Here is a 20,842-nt window from a genome sequence, read left to right as displayed (position 1 = left end):
AGCTCACTGTTTGGATGCTATTAACCAACTTTCACGCATAGCTGCATTTACTCCACGCACAATTAAACACATGATTACACGTGTGTTTCAAAGCTAATCACTAGAAACCAGATAAGCTTGACATCTCTTTTTTTCAGTTCACTAGAGCCAAACTGTTCAGTTCAGTAGATCCAACTTTCTTACCACACGTCTCTAACAACCAATTTGTGTTTGAATAAGCTGTTGTAATATTTCCCCTGTGAAGTGATATGTAGTTTTCCCTATGAGCTGATGTCTAGCTGATGCCCCATCCTAAAATCCTCTTGGCACTGAATTCATCAACCTTGTATACAGATGTTTGCTGCAGTGCACAGAAGATGCTTTCCCATGCTCGAGAGTAGGCTTGGACAATCCATTTTATTTTTAACCTTTTATTTTGTACAGCTTTAAGACCACTGAAATGACAGTGTTGTATGTTTCCATTTCTTATGGTAATGGGAAGAGGGGAAGCACACAGCAAGGGTACTGAGGCCAGCAGCTGTTTCAGGCTTCCATATGGAAGGGAGTGTGACAAAGGGCCTTTCCCAAAGTTTCCATCTGTTTGTGTGGACAGGGTGTTGTAGAATGTGCATCTCCTGAAAGGTAAGCTCACAGCCTCCTGCTGGTATAGCCCATCCATAATGCAGACCTGAAGAGAGTATAGAACCGTTCACCCATATGCTTTGCTTTGAAACATTTCCCTGCCTTGTCTATCTCTGACTCTTCTTACAGAAGCTTTTCTATGCAGTATGGGTCTTTTGGGTAGCCTCTCATGTACTGATGGATGTAGGCTGGGAGGGCGGTCTAAGTTGTCTGTCATACTTGTGCAGCAATTGAAAGAACTTTTAGTTCAAGTTCAGCCTGTGTTGGATTAATTTGTGTGCTTGATATTGTCCTTTGTGTGAACAAGGAACTGCTTAGAAAAAGACATTATAGGATTTAGTTCTCAGATAAACATATTGTGTGTTGTATTTCTATCATTTTGTGGGAATATTTAATGAATTGCAACTGACTGAAAGAAAACCTCACTTAGTGTTGGTAGGATCAGCCAGGGAGCCACTGACCGGTCTGCCTCACCTCTACCATGGAAGGTCATGGAACAGATCCTCCTGGGAGCTGTGCTGAGGTTCATAGAAGACAGGGAGGTGATATAGAACAGCTGTGTCAGCAGGGTGAGGGAGGGGATCTGCCCTCTGTTCTGTGCTGTGAGACCTCACCTGGAGCACTGCGTCCGGATGGGGAGTGCTCAGTGCAGGAGAGACATGGAGCTGTTGGAGCCTGTCCAGAGGAGGGCTGCAGAAATGAACACCACCCTGTGAGGACAGGCTGAGAGCTGGGCTGTGCAGCCTGGAGAAGGAAAGGCTCCGGGAGACCTGAGAGTGGCTGTCAGTATCGAAGGGGATGTAAGAAGGAAGCGGATGGACTATTTAGAGGGGTATGTATAATAGGACAAAGGGAAATGGCTTCAAACTAAAAGAGGGGAGATTTAGGTGGGATATAAGGAAGTTTTTTTATACTAAGACTGGTGAGGCACTTGTCTGAAGAGGTAGTGGGTGTCCCATCCCTGCAGACAGCCAAGGTCAGGCTGGACGGGGCTCTGAGTGCTGATGGAGCTGTGGGTGTCCCTGTGCAGTGCAGGGGGTTGGGTTAGATGACCTTTAAAGGTTCCTTCCAACTCAAATGGTTCTACGACCCTGGGAGCACGGATCAGTTATATTTAAAGAAGTAGAGGCAGATTTTTTTTTTTTTTCTGTTCTGTTTTACTAGTACCAGATATCTAAAATTTTAAGTGTATTGCTGATAACTAAATCCAGACAGAATAAGGTGATGTTAGCCACTTTATGCCTGTAATGAATTATGCTGCAATATTCTGGTGCTTTGAGGTTTGGTGCTTCCTTCCCTCCCTGGCCCCTTTTTAAATGTACTTATTTTCAGTTAAACATGCAGAAGAAGATAAATACTAAATGTTTCATCTCTCAGAGAGTTTGTATCGCATCCTATTTTTGAACCCCTGAAAACAAGTGATTATGACTGTCAGCTCTAATGATTGTTGATAGACCACTCAGGTGCCTACAAGACTGAATTCTGTTCCTTGTTGTTCGGATTAAACTCCTGTTGTTTCTCAGGATAGTGAATTAGTTATTTTTTTTCCTCTCCTTCTCCTCTTGGGTGGAGAAATATTTCAAGCTATATTTGACCCAAGTTTAATGTCTTCCTGTAGAAGATGCTGTTTTGTACTTGCATGAAAACATGCATGTCTACCACTGGGATCAGTGGTAGAGAACCAGAGTGGCAGTTGTGAAGTGTTTGCTGGCAGTTCTGCAGGAGTTTGGTAGTTTGCTGATAGTAACTTTGTATTTCCAACCTCCTCAATAAGTATTACAAAAGGCAGTAGTGCTCAACTAGAGAATCTGTTGCTTAGCAATGGTGTAGGAAATGTATGTGGCACAGAATGTAGAGTAAAATTTCTCTGCTTAAAAACCTAATGAATCTATGCACGCTATAAGCTTATTGAAATTCTGCTTGATGCTGCATGTGCTGTGTACGCCTACTAAAAATGGGTTTATCCCTCATGGTAAATAAAATAGATACTGCTGAAGTCCTGACACCTGGTTACACATAAAAATGTGTTTTGTTTTGTTTTTTTCCCCAGCAAATTTCTAAAGTTGAGTGAAGGAATACTGTGCTGCTGTTGTAAGTTTTGGGTGAAGGTTATCTTGAGAGATATTGGAGTAATTTAGACATATTAGTAGTGCGAATACAGTGATGTTATCAAGACATGAATGTTGCAGTTAAGGTGACTTGCTTTGTTTGCAGGAACCTTACAAAGAAACATCACCTATAGCCTTTCATCAGACTATCAGTGGTCTAAAAATGTTTTTCTCTATTTTTGACCTTGCATCGTCAACTGCATTGCTGCCTGTTATAGGGAGAGACTGTAAAGTGGGAATTGAACTGGAGGTGGTGCAGTGTGGTTGTCGTCTCCAGGTGACCTCTGCTGACTGCTTACCATCCTTCAGTCAAGCTTCCATTGCCATTCTGGAAGAAGGATTTGTTTTTCGAAGTTCTTGCTATCCGTCAGTTCCAGGTGCTGATCGTCAGGCTTAGGCAAGAACTTAATAAATATGCCATCCAACAGCACTGTTATTCCAATATATTGTCACAAAGCCTTGAATCCCTCTGAAGGCTCACATTAAAAAAACAAGGCAGTGATTGAGTGAGTTTCTTTAAATATGCAAAGCACAGCTCCTCCTGGGTTTCAGCTAAAGTGGCAGCCATGCCTATGGACCCTAACTACTGAAATCTCAAGCCAGAGAATCAAGCATAGCAGCTGTGTGCTGACTCTCCAAGTAAACACACAAATACCCTAGGGCCTCAGCCTACTTACGTTGTGTCTTTGCTCTGGCACTGTGCATGCCACTGAGGTGAAGAGACTTTGATTTATGAATTGACAACTGTGTGTCTCTGCAGAGCAAGCTGTATAACAAATGCGGATTGGGTATGTATTAAGTTTCTTGTTCTCACTGTACTACTGCTTTCTCAAAGTTTGTTCTTGGTTATTGCATTCCATGCAACGTCTTGCCCAGTTTCCCAGAAAGCTGAGGGAAAGGGCCAGCCCCTCTGTTCTTTCACCTTCCTCTTCTCACAAACTTAAAGGGCTATTTTCCTGTCTGTCTTGTTTTTGGGGGGACATACAGAACTGTGTGAGGTAGACTGAGAAAAGGTAGGAATGTAACACTGCATGAACTACCCAAGAACTTTGTAACACCTGAATAGTGTTGTGCATGAGCATTGTATGAATTGCTAGGCCTAGCATTTTTAATCAGTTCTTATACCACTCTCCATATTGTGTAACATAGCCCTCAGTGATTTCCAATTCCATCACGTGGCTTAAAAGTAGAGGCATTTATTTACCAACCTTTTCTTGGGCTGCTGATTTATGTTAACACAGATCAGATTAGTTACTTCTAGGCTTTTTGCAGTATCCCTTCAGAGGGGTGTGTTTGTAGCACTGTTGAGCTCAATTAAGATGTGGTTCATTGGATATTGGCTCCTTAGATAACCAGCAGACACCAGGTGATGTTCATTTAACAGGAGTTATTAAATATTTCTAGAAAAACCCTGTATGAGAGGCATCATAACCTCCTGGACTGGAAGTTGGGGCAGAGTACAACCACTTCACATTGCTGAACTTAGAAGTGTGGTTGATGCACTTGGTGGATGATAGAGATTGTTAAAGGGCTGGAGCATCCTCTCTACAAGGAGAGACTGAGAAAACTGGAATCTAGTCTGCAGGAGTCAGCTCCCGGGTGAGATATTAGCAATATGACATAGGACAGAGAGGCATAAAGAAGACAGAACATAGCTCTGGACTTTCCAGTAGCACATAGTAGCAGGGCAAGAAGATGTGATCTCTACTTGAAAGAGGAAATTGTCAAAGAAAAAAAAAGAAAACAACAAAGCTCTTATTGTGAGGGTCACACCAGGAACAGAGAGAGTTTGTGGGGTCTCCATCCTTGAAGGCATTTAAAACCCATCTGGATGGGATCCTAGGCAACCTGTTCTGAACAAAGGATGTTGATCTGGCAGTCTCTAGAGGTCCCATTCAACCTCACCTGTCTGTGAGCCTATATGCCCTGCTAGCACTTGGCAATGATCCTTGGCTAATCCGATGATACCTCCTTGTAATTAGCTGCAGCTGAACATGTTGGCAGAGTAGCATCAGAGAAAGTCCTAATGCCTTTGACTTGCATGTTGTGCAGCACTTTTGGCTAGGTAGATGGCGATTTGTCTGCAACAGATGTTTCTTCCTTGTGCTCAGGCTGTGGTTGTGCTCAAGTCCAAGAACTGATAGAGCAAATCTGTACTACAAATCTGAAGTACTGTAGTGCATCTGTGAATGCTTTCCTAAGATGATGAAGCACGTGGAAATAATACTTGATTTAAATAAGCAATTGCCATTCCTATACAATCATCCACTGTTAGTAGGAGTGAAAGCAGGCACGTAATGTAACAGATCTTACAATCTGTCTTTTCAAAAGCTCTGTAAGCATATGCAGAAACAAATGGAATGGAAAGCTGTGTTAAATGTGAGGTTAGTAATTGCTGATAGGTTGTCATTTTTAATCTGCACAAGACATTTGTAAAGCAAAGCCTTGGGGGAGAGGGGAAAGCGCTGAAGAAAAAATGCAGTATATCTAGTAGGATGGTTCTAGTAGGATGGTTGTTGCACCTTTTCCTTTAGTCAGGTGTTCTTAAACATGCTCAACTCCTTTGATTTTCCAGCAGCCTGCCTGGGCTGGCCTCTGCCTGTAAGTGATGAAGCTTCCCTTATTTCAGCTTTGTTGCTTACAGTTCACTCTGTTATTCATAGAATGCTTTGGGCTGGAAGGGACCTTTAAGACCATCTAGTTCCAACCTCCTGCTATGGGTAGGGACACTAGGGCAGGTTGCTCACAGCCCCATCCAGCCCGATCTTGAATGCTTCTAGAGAAAGGGCACGCGCAACCTTGCTGCACAACCTATTCCAGTGTCTCACCACCCTCAGAGTAAATAATTGCTTCCTTATTTTTATGAAATAGAGGAAAACACTGATAAATCCAATTTGTTAAACAAAATTTCATTTAAGTACTTTTAGGCTTTTAAGACTAGCAGCAATAAATCCCTCCTTTACTTTTTCCTTCTTTAATTTCTTATCATATCTGCTTTTGCTCATGCACTGCCAAGAGCCTTCTTTGCCAAAGGTGTTACTTTATATTATGGATCTTTAATAACTATTTTTACTACCGTGTTTGTACTCAACTCTTTCATTAGCAAATAGTTGAAAAATTACCATATGTTTTTAATAGCTCTTCCAGCTGTGTGTTTTTCTTCTCCTTTTCATTGCAATCTCCTCAGTATTGCTGTAGGGATTTCTCTAACTGGATGTCTGAGACTGTTTTGAAAATGAAGGTACTTAAAAGTGTACTAGAAGTTAAAATCCTGTTCTACTAAACCGAAGAGAAGGGATTAGATGGGTCACGCTATCAGCACAGGTATTAATCAGCATGCATTACCTGTGATATCCTTCTGAGCTTGAATTGAAGTACTAATTACTAATCTGAGATGAAGGACAGGAGGGAATACTTATGGGGGGGAAATATGCCAGGAAAAAATGCTGGGTTTAAAAATAAAAGGTGGAGAAGGAAAAAAGAAAGGCTGGTGTTCATGCCCTTGAAGGGGGCTCCCTCTAGTGAACTGTTCTGGAAGTTCTTTTTCCTCTTCGGTAATCGTTCTCATGCTTTCTTTCAGTGCATGGTTCTTGTTCAGTAGATCTGGTATGTTGTGTTTGGTCAGAACAAGTGCAAGCTGCAGCCAAGTGCTGGAGCTTGATGCAAACGAGGAGGAGTTGCAAGCAAAGCAGGGGAAAGGGCTGCCTGTTTGCTTTGGCATGCTGGTACGCTTCAGACTTCAGGAAAGGTGTGAATAGGAAGAGCTCAGAGATGTGAGCACGGTTAAAGGTCCAAAGGATGTGAAAAGTGACAAATTTTAAGGAAGAGGAGTTGGGTAGCCAGACAGTCAGAGGATTCTGGGGTGGATCTAAGAGGAAATACAGGTGTGACATACATTACTTAGAATTTAGGAAGATGTTTCCAGTGCCATATGTTCCTGAGGCTGAGGTGGGTGCAAGAGTGGAGCCTGGAGTGTTTGTGTTCTCTCTGCTGCTGTGTGCCTTTAAAGAAAATAGCCTAAACAAGTGATTTTTGGGAAAGCTGTGATAGGTCCTGGCTTGAACTGGTGATTGCACACCTGGTGAAGGGTTGTGGCTGCCCAGGGAGCAGAAACAAATTGCTTGCACCTGAACTCCCCAGGTGACCAGAAGGGGTGGACTTAGAGTGGAGGAACCCACTGCACATGAATGTCCAGCCTTCTGGTTTGCCTGGGCTGCAATGAGTAAAGAAGGAACTACCATTTGCTGCATATACATAAGTTGCTCTTAACATAATGCTTCCTACTTGTGTTGAAAATACACATGACACAAATACCATTGTAACACTGTTCCATACAGCATGTTACAAAACAGTATTTTTTTTCAGCAGTCGCTGCCATGTATTTTTTGCCAGGGATGAAGAAGAGCCTGCATGCTGTGCTTGCAAATATGTGCATCAGCAGAGATGACCTGCTCTTACTACTGCTGAAATGCACCACTTAACACTCACTGTGTTCATATCCACTGTTTGCTCTCCATCAGTGTTCAGCAAGTGTCAGTGGATGTCATTTATTTTCTTCGTGGATGAATTCAGTTACACCCCTTTGCTTCATCTACACTTCCATGTCAGACACCGTTCTGTCAGGCTGCCCTTCTGCTGCCACCTGTCACACAGCAGCAAAATGTAATGGGATGCTCACAGAATCGTAGGGGTTGGAAGGGACCTCCAGGTATCATTGAGTCTAGCCCCTCTGCCAAAGCTGGTTCCCTATACCAGGTCACACAGGTAGGTGTCCAGGTAGGTCTTGAATATCTCCAGAGAAGGAGACTCCACAAGCCCCCTGGGCAGCCTGTTCCAGTGTTCCGTCACCCTCACCGTAAAGAAGTTCTTGTGCACATTCATGCAGAACTTCCTGTGCTCCAGTTTCTGGCTGTTTCCCCTTGTCCTGACTCCACACGCTGCTGAAAAGAGTCTGGCCTCACCACTTTGCCCTCCACACCTCAGATATTCATGGACTTGAGTTGGGGTCCCCTCTCAATCTTCTTTTCTCAAGGCTAAACAGACCCAGTGGGGTACACAGCTAGTTACAGGTCTCCAACTGGACTCTGCACTGCCAACGATGACCCTCTGTGCTCTGCCGGTCAGCCAGTTCTCAACCCACCTCACTGTCCACTCATCTATCCCACACTTCCTCAGCTTTGTTATGAGGATGTTGTGGGAGACAGTATCAAATGCATTGCTGAAATCAAGGTAGACTACATCCACCCAGACAGTGACAGCATCACAGAAGGCTACCAGGTTGGTTGAGCACGACCTCCATTTGGTGAACTCATGCTGACTACTCCTGATAGCCTCCTTTTCTTCCAATTGTCTGGAGATGCATCCAGCACAAGCTGTTCCATCACCCTTCCAGGGACAGAGGTGAGGCTAACCCCCATCCCACTAACATCCACCTCTGATGTTGTGGGGCAACATCAGAATATAGGAGGATGCCTTACTTTCAGTGTAGTCCTCATAAAATGTATAATGTAGTTATTGTATGTAAGTAACAAAACTTATTTTAATATTTATATATCTTTTTTGTTACAACGTAAAAATGAAACATCAACAAAAGCATAAAACCACATGACCCTGTTTCTGTGATGGTAACTGCCATCTGATTCGATGGCAGTGGTTGCAATTCTCAGGTGTTCAACAGGGCTTTTTGATGTCGCTTTACTCTTTGAGTGCTTCATCCTTGACCACAGTTGTTCATAGATGTACATACTGCCAAAAAGCAGTGACATGAATAAGGTGTAATTGTGGAGGGTGTATTTCTTTGCAAAGAGAGGTTTTGGAAAAGTCTGATCCTGAGGCTTGATCAGACTTTTGAGTTGAATGGTTGAATGTTTGATTGCAACTTGATGCTGTGTGTGGTGAGCAGGCTGTGAGTTGGACGTGCCTGGGTTCAGATTTGAATTTGAGCAAGGTGAGAAGATTGAAGAGAGAAGTTTGAAAACTATACAGGTCAGGAGAAAGTGGTGAGTAGACCAAGTAGGTGCTTGAAATTTTAGTCTTGTTTGTTGATTTCATGTTGGGATTTGTTTTCAGTCCTTGTGTATGTGCAGATTGTTGGCATGTGTGCGGAACAGTTTTTCACCTTGTCTCACTTCCAAAGCTTGGGAATATTCTGTTTAACTCCTCTCCTCCTCCCTCCCCCCCACTTAGTAATGTTCTGCGTATCAAGTAGTTCTTTGAATTCGTCTCAGCCTGAAAGTTGCAAATGGCATTGCAAGCTGCTGGAGGGGAGCATTGCTGGTGCCTTTAGCTGAAGGTCTTGGTCTGATTAGGGTTTAATCCAGAGGCAGGGATGGAATTAAGTGGTCATTAGGGACGGCTCTGGGGTTGTATCGTCAGAAATCAGATATCTAGACTTCACGTGAGCACACTTTTTAAGATTTACTTGAGCTTAGAAACAAGTCCCCAGATATGTAGTGTTTTCTAAAGCATTTATACTTTCTATTACTGAAACCTTAAAGGTGATCTTCACTTTTAATCTGAAGGGCTATTTTGCCGTGCAGCGGTTTAGTTTTGCTTCATGTCAAGAGTTATGAGTAAAGGTGAGATCACAGTTCAGTCCAAATCCTCTTTTTCTAAGGCTCATGTGCTATGGGTGTCTGGGTGTTTGTTGGCTTGTTTATGAGGTTTTTTTCTGTTCTCATGTCTGTGAGACTGGACAGCTGTAAATGTGGATAGGTAACGTATATTGATTCTACTTTGCATTTTGCTGATGAGCAGCCTTCCAAGTGTAGGTACAGCAGGTGTGGCTCAGAACAGCTCAGATGAAGGACAAGGTTAGTGAGAACTAACTGCACAACGAAGATCTCACTGGGAGTGCATAATGATAATACACTCTGTTCACTCCTTTTGTCCTGAAAGCTCACGCTCACAGTTGTGGACCAAATGGAACAGATTTCTGATCTTGGTGTCTGTGGTACATCTGTCTAAGTGGCAGACTTTGTAGTAGTCTTGGTCCAGTTTGTCAGGCAGGCAGTATTCTCTCCCAATGCTTCCTAGGGATGATCTGTGGGTTATGGACACAGCTGCTGTCTTCTGTCTTTCAGTCAGGTATCACAAGCATCACTAAAGGGTGGGGATGATGCAAATTCCTGTTCCTTACCTTGTGCTGAAGGCTGATGTTATGTAGCAACCACTTCAGAGGATTAATTTCTTGAGGGAGTATGTACAGCTCTTTCTTTAGAGCAAGAAACAATCTGCTACGAGTGCAAGGGTCTGTCACTGCTTGGATTTCTATTAGTGCATGAGTATTTTGTGACCTTTGTGAAACAAGTGGTGCCCTGACTCTGCTGGCTTGTCCTTGCTGAGGTACAGTGCAATAGCTGCAACAGATGAGTTTCTGGGGCATATTTGAGGGCAGTGCATCATTCTTAGTGACAAATTTGAGATTCAGTGTTGCCTTGCAGAGCAGACAAAAATGTGTCTGTTCAAGGAAGAGATGGGAGACAAAAGCAAGAAGTGAGTTTTATAATCACCGGGAGTGACCTCGCTGTCCTTGCCAAGGTGACTACTTTGATTAGAGGAGAAGAAAACATTCCCAATAAGATACCAGTTTGACTTGGTTAGGGAGAACTGTCTGCCAATCCCAGAGATCTGGCAGATGGCGATGTGACTATTTGTATTGTGTTGGGGTTACTCTTTCAATCAAAGGTGTATTAGTAGACTTGTCAAGTGTGCTTGACTGTGAATGAGACTTGGCTCTCCAAGACTCCCATCAGTGCTGAGAATCTTTCTGCAACAACCAGCGTGAAATAGTGAAAGCTAAAATTCTCTCCGATACCTGATATTTTTTAATGGAAAGAAGTAAGGGTGGTCTGTCATAGATATACAAGGCAGCATGTGCGTGTAGTGCTGAGCTGTATTATAAGTGGCCAAATGCTGTGGGGCAGGTAAGGGACTTGCTGAAGAGGCTGTGGTAGAACATCTAGGTGTAGAAGCGCGTTGGATTTTTGTTTTCACTCATGAGGTTGTAAATTTACTAATGCTGTTCTATGGGGAGGGAGTTTTGATAGTGGCTCTGCTGAAACTTATTCAGCACTTGTGAAGAGCGAGAAGGTGAGTGTGAGGGCAGTGCAGAACAGAAGATAAGGAGACAGTGATTGAATTATGTGGCATCTTAGAGGAGTAATGGGACCTTGCTGGTGAACTGGCAAAGGAAAGGGTATCTGTGCTCTGCTTCTGACCTAGAGATAAGTAATAATGAAAATTAGCTTTTCTATGGTACTTGTTCTCTTCATGGCTTTTCATAGTTTTGTTTTTCATGGTTCTGCGTGATATTGGCACAAATAATCCCATCATCCAAAATGTACTCGCTAATAAACTTGAAATGGTTTGGTTTGGAGAATTCTGGGTGTTTCATTAGATGTTATCTTGTTGCAGTCTTTTGGCATATGGTGGGCTGTGGTGCTGCTTTTGGCGGTACTCCAGTGGGATTTTTGCTTGGGAAGGATAGGGAAGAAAACTGTCCTGTTTGCCAACCTAATGTGGTTAACAGGAGAGCAGGTAATATAGATCACGCTCTGCAAATGAGTCAGAGGTTGATTTTTATCTTTAATATAACTCAATGGCTAGCTGCATTGCTTGCCTTATGTGGAAAAGATGATGAGCAGTATGTTTGTTTGGTTAGGATAAGAAGATCCTTAGTAGGATACAAATACCTCATACCCCTTAAACAGAAATACTTCTTGTTCTGGTGAGGGCAGAGGGAATAGAAATTTAGGAGCCAAATAAAGGAGTGAAGTTATTGAACATACACACTTGTAGCAGAAAGGTAGTTCTGTACTCACATAAGTCATAGAGGCAGTGTGTCTTTTGCTGGAGGCGGCGTGGATTTTGTGTTTAGTTTACCCAAGCTAGAAGTATGCGAGACTGGTTGTTTTGAAGCAGCTGAGATAAATGACAATTTGCAACACAAGTTGTTTGTGCTGAAGTTAAATCAACATCTAAGATAAATGCAGCTTCTATTTGAATCTGCTTATAATGCGGATGATTTTGAGCAGATATCATCTGATTTGTGGAAGTTGATTAAAATGAAGGTTAATCAGAAAAATAGAGGGCCAGACTCATTTGAATTGCTTCCAGCATCTCACTGTATCTTTCCTTGAGTTTATTTTACTCAAAAGTGAATATCTGTTTTGAGAATTGAAAGCTGTTTTGCACTTAGGCATCAGTTCAGGAGTTCCAGTTGTATAATTCTGTTTCTGGCCAATAGATGAAATGGAACCTCTTTGTTCTACTGCACAGAAGTAATTCTAAACAGTGAAGAGAGTTAAGCAAACTTTCCTTTTCTCACCTTACAACTTTGCTAATAATTTGAGTTTCTTACAATGCAGAGCTGTTATACTTACTAGCTAGTATGTATATGTGGAAGTATTGGGTGGAGTGAACAACTTAATGGGTAGATTATAAGGCTGATGAAGCAAGTTCTGATGCAAAAACGAGTGTGTCAGAATAAGAGCTGTTAGAACACCATTTGGCAAGGGAAGCATTTGAAAGCTAACGTATGTGGAGTCTTCAACCTCTGCCTAGTGGAGCAGTTGAAGGTGTCAGAGCTCTGAGTTTAACTTACTGGCTGTTTCTGTTTAGGATTTTCTTTTCTCTGTTGCCTTCTGCCAGGATGCCTTCTGAGTTCTGACTCTGCTGGCAAGCTGCTTGTTCACATGCTTTCAGACAGATCCTGAATAATTCTGGATCAGAAAACTTGCTGCTTCATGTGGGAGGATGGTCTTATCTAAAGCTTATTTTCTGTCATTTTGTACCCTTGTGACTACCAACAAAACTCACTGGATGGAGGTATCTCTGAAAAGTGTGTGTGCTGTTCTTCAGCCCAGCTGTGTTTGAATGAGGGCTGTGCTGCACCCAAGATCAACAGGGAGATGCCATGGGCTGTTGCTGCCCTCGCGAGGCTAAACCAGGATGTGTCCCATTACAGACCTGTAACCGGGGCTAATGATGCCTGTTCTAAATGTCTTAGTCTTACTGCCGCGCTGATGACCTGCTCTGTCCCTTGTTTTTGTAGGTGAGAATGCTAAAGAAGATGCGCAGGGGAAGAGAAGTCTGAGTGAGAAAGTGTCTCTATACAGAGGTGACATCACGCTGCTCGAGGTTGATGCCATCGTTAATGCAGGTGGGTGGCTGAATGTTGTCGTGGCTTGAAAGCCTTCATTGTAAAGATACCCATGTGACAAACCTGAACTCTGGAAAGTTACATAGAATTGCAGTGTCCTGTGGAAACCTGCTGGAAACTCAGCATGCTTTGTTCCTGACTTCTCTGTATTCCCTCTGTTCCTCTTGTGTGCCTTTATTGTGACGAGGGTTTATTGTGGAACTTGAGCACCATGGTCACTAAGAAAAAAAATAATGATCTCATGTCTATTTTTTTTCTCTTAGCTTGAGTAGCTGAGAGTTCACTCTTGATATTGACAGAACACTGCACTTCAATACTGAGTTACTGCAGTACGTTCCAGTCTGGTTTTTAAATTGAGCCATTTGAGGGCTAGATAATGTGAAAATCTTTTAACAGTAAGATGATAGCAAAAGTGACATACTGTTTTTCATGGTCTGAATGTCTGCTTTCTTGTAGGGAGATTGTAGCTTTTAAGTTTCTGTCATTACCTGTGGAGCTCTAAATGTTTTAAGACCTCTTCTGCTTTAGTGACTGAAGTGAAGAAATGTGTGTAGCATCTTGTGACAAAAAAGGGGGGGAAAAATAATGAAAATAATCAAGAAAAAAAACCAAAAACACTTATGTGATTGATTTAATCTATTGGATTATAATAATCTAATTTGGCTACTTGAGAAACACTATGGGAAGGTTTTCCCCCCTGCTCCCACCCCTTAAATCTCAGCTCCGCTTCCCACCCCCTAAAGGTTATGGTTTATGTCTTTTGGCTGTTTGCTTCTTTTTTTTCCTTGGTATCTGGTTGTGTTGTCATTAATTGTTGGGAATAACGACCCATCTGCAACAACTAATTGCTGGTGTTATTCATTTATTGGAAGGAAACCTACTGCATTTTTCCTCTGTAATGGAGTAAAGCGCAGAGAATCCCCAAGGTTGTGTTGGGCAGATTGATGTGCTTGCTTACAACAGTAAGAAGTTATATGGAGATGCTGGAGCTCGTGCCTGTAAAGAGTGTGCCCATGCAGCAGGGACTGCCCATGCACTTGGACTGTTTGGTGCTTTCTCCTCTCTGTGTAGCAGAGAGTTCTCCTTATTCATGGAGCTCCCTTGAATCACAGGTTGAAACTGGCTGCGGATTAGTTTTGGAATTGAAATGGTTTGATTTTCTTGACTTAGAGGGTTTTTTAATGCTTTCCGTTTGGAATGTCAAAAATCCTACAGTCCTAGTCCAGCAATCAAAGTTAGGATCTGTTTTCTGGCTTATACAGAACATACTGAGTGACTGAGAAGTACCTGAAAGAGGGAGATGATGTGACGTTTACCTAAAACCATTCTCAGTTACGTAGTGACATGAACATGTTGTTATTGCACAGTAGTTCCTTCCAATGTCCTTGTCAGTGATTGTATTGCAGGCAGGTATCAGTTTTTCCTTGAGTGTCCTGTTAATTTTCTTTCTCTGTTTTGTTTTGTTTTTAAAGTATTCTACTAAGATGTTTATTAAAAAATCTTAATTTTAGACTGACCTTTTTTATTAGTGTATTACACTCCCCATTACACGGAACTTGATCTTGGCTCTTAAGTTATTTCCTTCTATCTCTGCTTGGCTGCTGCCTCTGTGTATCTGAAGCATGGGCAGTGTGGGTATTAAGAAGGTCTGACGGCTTAAGTAGGCCTAATGTAGCAATGCTAATGATAGTAACATCTTCTGAGGCTGTTGGAAAACTAAAAAGGTAGAGCTTGCTTAGCTCACTTTTAGGTTTCTTCTGACGTGGGGTCTCTGTATACAGCCTGGCTAATCAAAAATACAGAAATAAGCAGTAAAAATGTCACCACGACTTGACAATAAATTGGGAGTTGTTTGTAGTATCAGCTAAGGAATGTATTTTCTGGACTTCCCAGTTCAAAAAAGAGAGGCAGTGCAGAAGAAGGCCACGAAGATGAGGAAAGGCCTGGAGCATTTCCCGCGTGAGGGTAGACTGAGAGACCTGGGACTGTGCAGCCTGGGGACAAGAAGGCCAAGTGGGGATCTGATTAATGTTTATAAATGTCTAAAGGGAGGTGGGAGGCAAAGGGATGAGGCCAGGCTCTTCTCCATGGTGCGTAGTGTTAAAACAAGGGGCAATGGCCTAATATTTGAACATAAGTTCTGTACTAATGTGGAAGAGCTTCTGTACAGTAAGGGTGATGGAGCACAGGCTGCTCAGAGAGGTGGTGGAGTCTCCTTCTGTGGAGATGTTGAAGACCCATCTGGATGCTTGTGTGACCTGTTGTAGGGAACTGCTTTAGCAAAGGGTTGCACTTGATGGTTTCTGGAGGTCCCTTTTAATGAATATTTGGGGAGGTAATGGTACTTTTGCTATTTATACTAGAATAATGTAGTAGATGCTTAATTTGAAGTAGAAATAGGAGCTTCATTTTTGAAAGTGGGTATTTTTATGTGTGACTGTGTAGTCATGTATATTAAATAGCAGTTCATCACTGCTGGCCTTATGTACAAATTCACTTGTTACCTGTTAAATCTTACTGTCAGGTTGTAAGATAAGATGATGTATATTAATGTGCTTGTGAATTAGATTTACTAGGAGCAAGATCAAGATCATATTATGGAGCAGTTGGGGGGTGGGAAAGGATTATCATTTCTTATTTGATTGGGAAAGGGCATGACTTGCAGAACACTACAAAAAGTGTTAATTCTTAGCTTTGAAAAATGTCCTTAGATAGAGGGATGGAAGTATGGTACTGAGAAGAAAAATCTTTCATTTTCAGGAAAAAAGAGCATCCTTTCTCTATTCAAACTGATCTTTGTCTATAAGTCTATAGTATTATTTGTATGTTAGCAACTAGTCCGTTTCCTACAATTAGAACAATGAGGTTACTCCATTCAATGAACTGCTGTGCTCGGGCACTGGAGTCTTCCCTAACACTCCCAAATCTGATGGAAAAGCTGAAAAAAAGGGAATCTTGTTTTCCATTTTGAGGAAAGAGATGGTATGCAAAAATCTTAGTTTGATAACTAGCAGGAAGAGCTAGTGGAAAAATATAACTGAATTTTTTTATAGCTCTTTTCTGGTAGGAAAGCAGGCTAGGAAGTGACTTACATCTGAGGCTCTCAGAAAATTTAGGGTTTGAAACACTTGTCCTGCTGTCCATCCTTATCCTGCTACTGGAGATACATCAAACTAGGAAATCCTCACTGTCCTACCAAATCTCAACTCTTCCTGTTGGAAGACTCCTTTCCTCCCTTGAGCTTTTGCCTTCAGAACCACATTTAAATATCGTACTCTAGCACAAATATATTTCTTAATTATCTTAACTGGATTTTTTTTCTGGACTCTTGACCTCGAGGTATAATTTGATCACTTAATTTTGAGACATCGCATTTCTCTCCTGTCTCAAATTACACGTCAAGGTAGAAGTACCACACATAGAAGGTGTGAACTGAATATGTTATTGCTGAGCTATGCTTAAACCAATGTGTAGTTACAGTCAGTGGCTGAACCATGCCATTCCACATAACAGCTTGTTAATGTGCAATCAGTTGCTGCAGTTGCCTTGAACTTGGTGCTTAATGAACAGGTGGGAGAAAAAAGGATGATTTCAAATCTGGAACAGATCTGACACCAGGCAATTTCGCTGATTGCTAATCCGTTTCATTTGCCAACTTAATTTATCAAGCGAGATTTTCATCTTGCAGCTTCTGAAGTAGAAACTACTTCAGCAGTGGCCTGTCTGGATCTTATGAAGGTGTTTGAATCGATAGCTGGCCCTGTGGTAGCATCACCTGTACACTCATTCACTGCACCCATAAGTTACTTTTAGTATATGAAATATTTGCATTTATCAACACTAATTTTTCAACTGAGCTAAACACATAAATATTTACAACAGAAGCTTCTTATTGAGTCTGATTCTAGTAGCATGTTTTTAAAGCACGTTTTGTTTTATCTAGGGTATTCTGATAGAACAGAAAACCTGAATTGAAATCACCAAGTCAGCTGGCATCTGCCTATGTATCTTGCACTTCTGTTTTTTTTCCCTCAAGGGAACAGAACCAATAATGCTTACAAAATGTTAATTCAGTTTTCATCTCTAGTGTGATCAAGCTGAGGTGTTAATCAAAGGTTTCTCAGGTTAAATTACAGTTGGTGCAATTATACTTACATATATAATGTGTCAGGTCAGCAGCAGACATGGTAAGCTTTGCATCTGCTTTTGTTCCATCTGATTTCACTGTAGTTCTTAACTCTACTATAGCACTTAGATGGAGAACTGGAAATGTGTCCAAAGTAACAGCGATCAAGAGAATGTAACCAAAGAAAAGTACATTTAGAGGTGTGATTTCATTGAGGTGGATTACTGCATCTGCCATCTTGGTCAAACTGCTTTTGCTCTCAGGATGTGACAAAGGCTTAATGTTGGGGAGACTCGCTCAGAAATGCACTGCAACAAATAGGGTCACTGGACTGCTTGAGAGTGAAGGGAATGAGTTGCATATAGTTAAAAAAGTAGTTTTCTCTATGAAATTAATGCCGTGTAGTAGTTGAGTGCTGGCTGATTTGCTGCATCAGTGTTTTATAGTGATGTTAGCATGGCAGAAACTATAAAGAAGTAGATACTTGCCGTCGTGTCCCTCAGTGTTGTATCCTGGCTGTCACCAAAAAGTCCATTGAAACCTCAGTTTGAAAAAGAAGAGCTTCAATGAGGAATATGTGTTTGGTTAGTTTTTGTATTGAGTTTGTCAGGTGTGTTAGTCACCTGATCACTTTGAAAACCTGGCTGCGTGGCAGTGCATTTAAATCAAATTTGCGATGCTAAGAAAGTTCTCATCTTCTGTGTGCTGTGCATCCTACAAGCTTGCTCCCAACAGCAACTCTTAACTAGCAGAGATGAGTTGTGTGTGCAGCGTGGCCTGAACATCCCTCTGCCTGCACTGTGCCTGGAAGCTGGTGGTGCCAAAGAATGGAGGGAAGAGGTGAAGCCTGTGGGGGAAGCACTGCCTGCATCCTGCCACATGGCCAGGCTCTGCAAATGGGCTGATGCTTCATGTTATCAAGCAGTGGGATGCCAGGGCTCTGCCATAAAAAAAAAAAAGGCAGTAAAGGATATACTTTCCATTGGGCAAAGGCAGTTAACTAAAAGTCTTCCTACACTGGCAGACTATGGAATGAGGCAGGAGCTTCTGTCAAAGCAAGCTGAAGTTGAAAGCAATGTTGTTTGGCTTTTGAGGGAGTGGGAGGATGAGGTGCAGGTGCTGAATATTGGAATACCCTGGCACAAAGTCAGGTGGACAAGAGTCTGTTCTGATTGGGCTCAGCACAGCTTGAGAGTTTTCTGATAATCTAACATAAAGCGGGCAAGGTAAAGGAGGCATTTTAGGGACCTGATCTAACCTGGTGACTTAGAGCACATGTAATTAATGTAGTTAACAACTTGATCTCAATGCAGATAGTGCTTTCGGGGCACTATGTGTTTACTGAAACTAGTATGGTGACTTTATTTGTGCTTTGACTATTGAGCCCATTCGGTCTCATTGTTTCTAGAGTTCTCAAGGAAAGGATCATCTGTATAAATGATGCTGATATTTTCATGCATTAAATAAATTAAACAAACTGAAACTTTATGAATACGGAGAAAATATTTTGGTTAACTTTTGATACTTTCTGGAACAGAGAAAGAGTGGCTGGCAGTTGAAGGTGTTAGAGGCATCATTTGCCAGTTTTAGGGCTAATTCCTAGTGCTGTAATACAAGAGTCTTTGTGCTTTCATTTGATCTCCTCAGGTTTGTGCCTGGCCACTCAGATTGGGCACATACTGATATCTAAACAGGGGCTGTATGTAGTGGAGCGGAGCTGGGAGGGCTCTGCTGGAGATTCAGGCTGCTGGCTGTGATTGTTACAGGTAATAGTGACAGAGTGTCATGTGCCAGCTCTTCTGTCTGTCCCACCTTTAAGTTCTCTGTCTTGTGATACTGCTGCTTTTTATTCTTTGTGTTTTGGGGTAATGGTAACTTGAAAGCCTTGCTCCTGCTTGGAGATCTTCTTTCCTGTGTTTGGAGATTAGAATGTGGATCTTCCTAGGTGTCAGACCACCATGTTTATTGCTCTTTTGTGCCATGGTAACTTTGTATGTCCTTTCTGGAGGAAAAGCTAATGGCATAAATCAAAACACTGGTAAAGTCGGATTTCTTCAAGTCTGTCTCGCAAGTGGGACGTGCTAGGAGTGCCATGAGTGCTTTCCGACAGCAGGTGGCAATAGCTCTACTATTATCAGGAAGCCACTTGCTTCTGTACCTTAAGTTTTTTTGGACATCGAATCAGTAATGACTTCTGCAGAAGAAACAAAATGCATGTATTCTAAGGCTGCTTGTTGGATGGCTTGCACTTATCAAATGGCTGCTCCATTACATGCATTTAATGGCTGTTTGGAAGAGAATGTGAGACAGATATGGTTTGGAAGGGCCTTAAGTGTCTCTTTCACTTCACAGAGGAATATGGTTTGGAAGGACTTTGCTTTCAACCTACACTAGCAGTGGGACTGTCATCCCTGGTGGTGTGATGGTAAGAAGCCATCTGAGATCTTAGTGCATCATTATGCTTTGTTTCATAATATTAAATCCACTTCTAATCAGGACTTGGGATTATCTGAAGGATTTTTTGTTTTTAAGCTGATAGTTGCCACAGTGTGTTCTGAGTTAAGGTAGGCATGCAGAGTGGTGTTCTTTCAACTGTCTGCATTTAAATAAATAAGCAAGTTTCCTGTAAGTGAAAGCTGACAGGACACGAAGTCTCCTCTGCAGTGCCTACAAAATCTTGGCAGGTTGGCTGGTGGGCTGAGGTTGTACGTGTTGTGCTAATATGGTGTCTCCATCCTTCTGGCCACGTGTACCTGTTTGCTCTTTATTACCCTTTATGACTGTAAACTCATTGAGATGGACTAGGCTCTGGATTTGTACGGATTGTACACTGGTTGACATCACGTTGAGCTAAGTAATGCTGTAGCGTTAGCATGGGAATTAGTATTTCTATGCAAATCTTAATCCCATTAAACATATGCTCTTAAATTGAATAAGGGAAAACATGCTCTGATCAGAGCAACTGAACTTCAGGTTTATCTTGTCTCAGTGGCACACTGAGAAAACAGGATAGCTGCTTGCTAGAAGCTGTAGTGAGTGCTGATATTGAAAAATGCTGTTGTGTTAGGGATCCTGCCAGGCTCCTCTTCCTTCCCCTGTGCCAGGATGCACTGCTCTGGCTTAGTTTTTGCAACTGCTGAGTAGAAGATGGATGCCTTGTCTTCCACCCTTTAATTTCTAGTTGCTTATTTGTCTAGTGTTTTGCTATTTGCTGTAAATTTGGGGAAGCTTTTTAAGACTATTAGTCACTTTAAGCATAGCTTTGATCACTTGTAACATATATAATTATGGACTACAAGATGCAGGCTAGGCCTCATTTTGGCCTGTGGCTGTTGGAAACCCTTTCCTGACAGGAGGAGGAGGTTTCTATATGATATTGCAAAAGCAGAAGCTGTTTTTCATCAGAATTCTAGCTCTCTCTCACATCAAGATTACTGCTAAGAGTATGGCCTGGCTTTTAAATCTGGACTCCAGCCTCCTTCGTGTGACCCACTGTCACAATCACTGCAAGTGGTAACTGCAGGTAAATGCATTTATCAGAATGCAGTGGAGGTTTGCAAAAGTGGTATTTTCCTGAGAGCTCAAGCGTGCTGGTGAGTGTTTGCAACATGTGCAATAAGTGCCCAGACACCTGTGCTGGGCTGTTGTTCAGAGTTGTGAAATACGCTGGGTTGCACACAGGGGTTATTTTAATTATATTACTGAAAATGCAGTGGATTCCTTTGCTTCCTACAGAATGGTGCTGTGATGAGCAGTGCATCTCTGACTCTTGTAAAGTTTATGCTTTGAGATGACAAGAATCTTCTAACATGACTTTAATGCTTC

General features: G+C 42.0%; 1 protein-coding gene across 2 annotated transcripts in view; it reads left to right on the top strand.

Annotated features, from left to right (window-relative positions):
* MACROD2 (mono-ADP ribosylhydrolase 2) overlaps positions 1-20,842 on the top strand; it is an 809,651-nt gene that overhangs the window by 12,028 nt on the left and 776,781 nt on the right. For both annotated transcript variants that reach the window (XM_072330921.1, XM_072330922.1), the window contains exon 3: positions 12,784-12,891. In XM_072330921.1, the coding sequence (XP_072187022.1) occupies positions 12,784-12,891 (108 nt within the window). The remainder of the gene's footprint in view (positions 1-12,783; positions 12,892-20,842) is intronic.

The sequence above is a fragment of the Excalfactoria chinensis genome, chromosome 3, assembly GCF_039878825.1.
Source record: "Excalfactoria chinensis isolate bCotChi1 chromosome 3, bCotChi1.hap2, whole genome shotgun sequence".
Classification (NCBI taxonomy): Eukaryota; Metazoa; Chordata; class Aves; order Galliformes; family Phasianidae; genus Excalfactoria; species Excalfactoria chinensis.
Note: the sequence above shows the minus strand (reverse complement) of the source record. Positions and strands in the feature narration are given on the sequence as shown.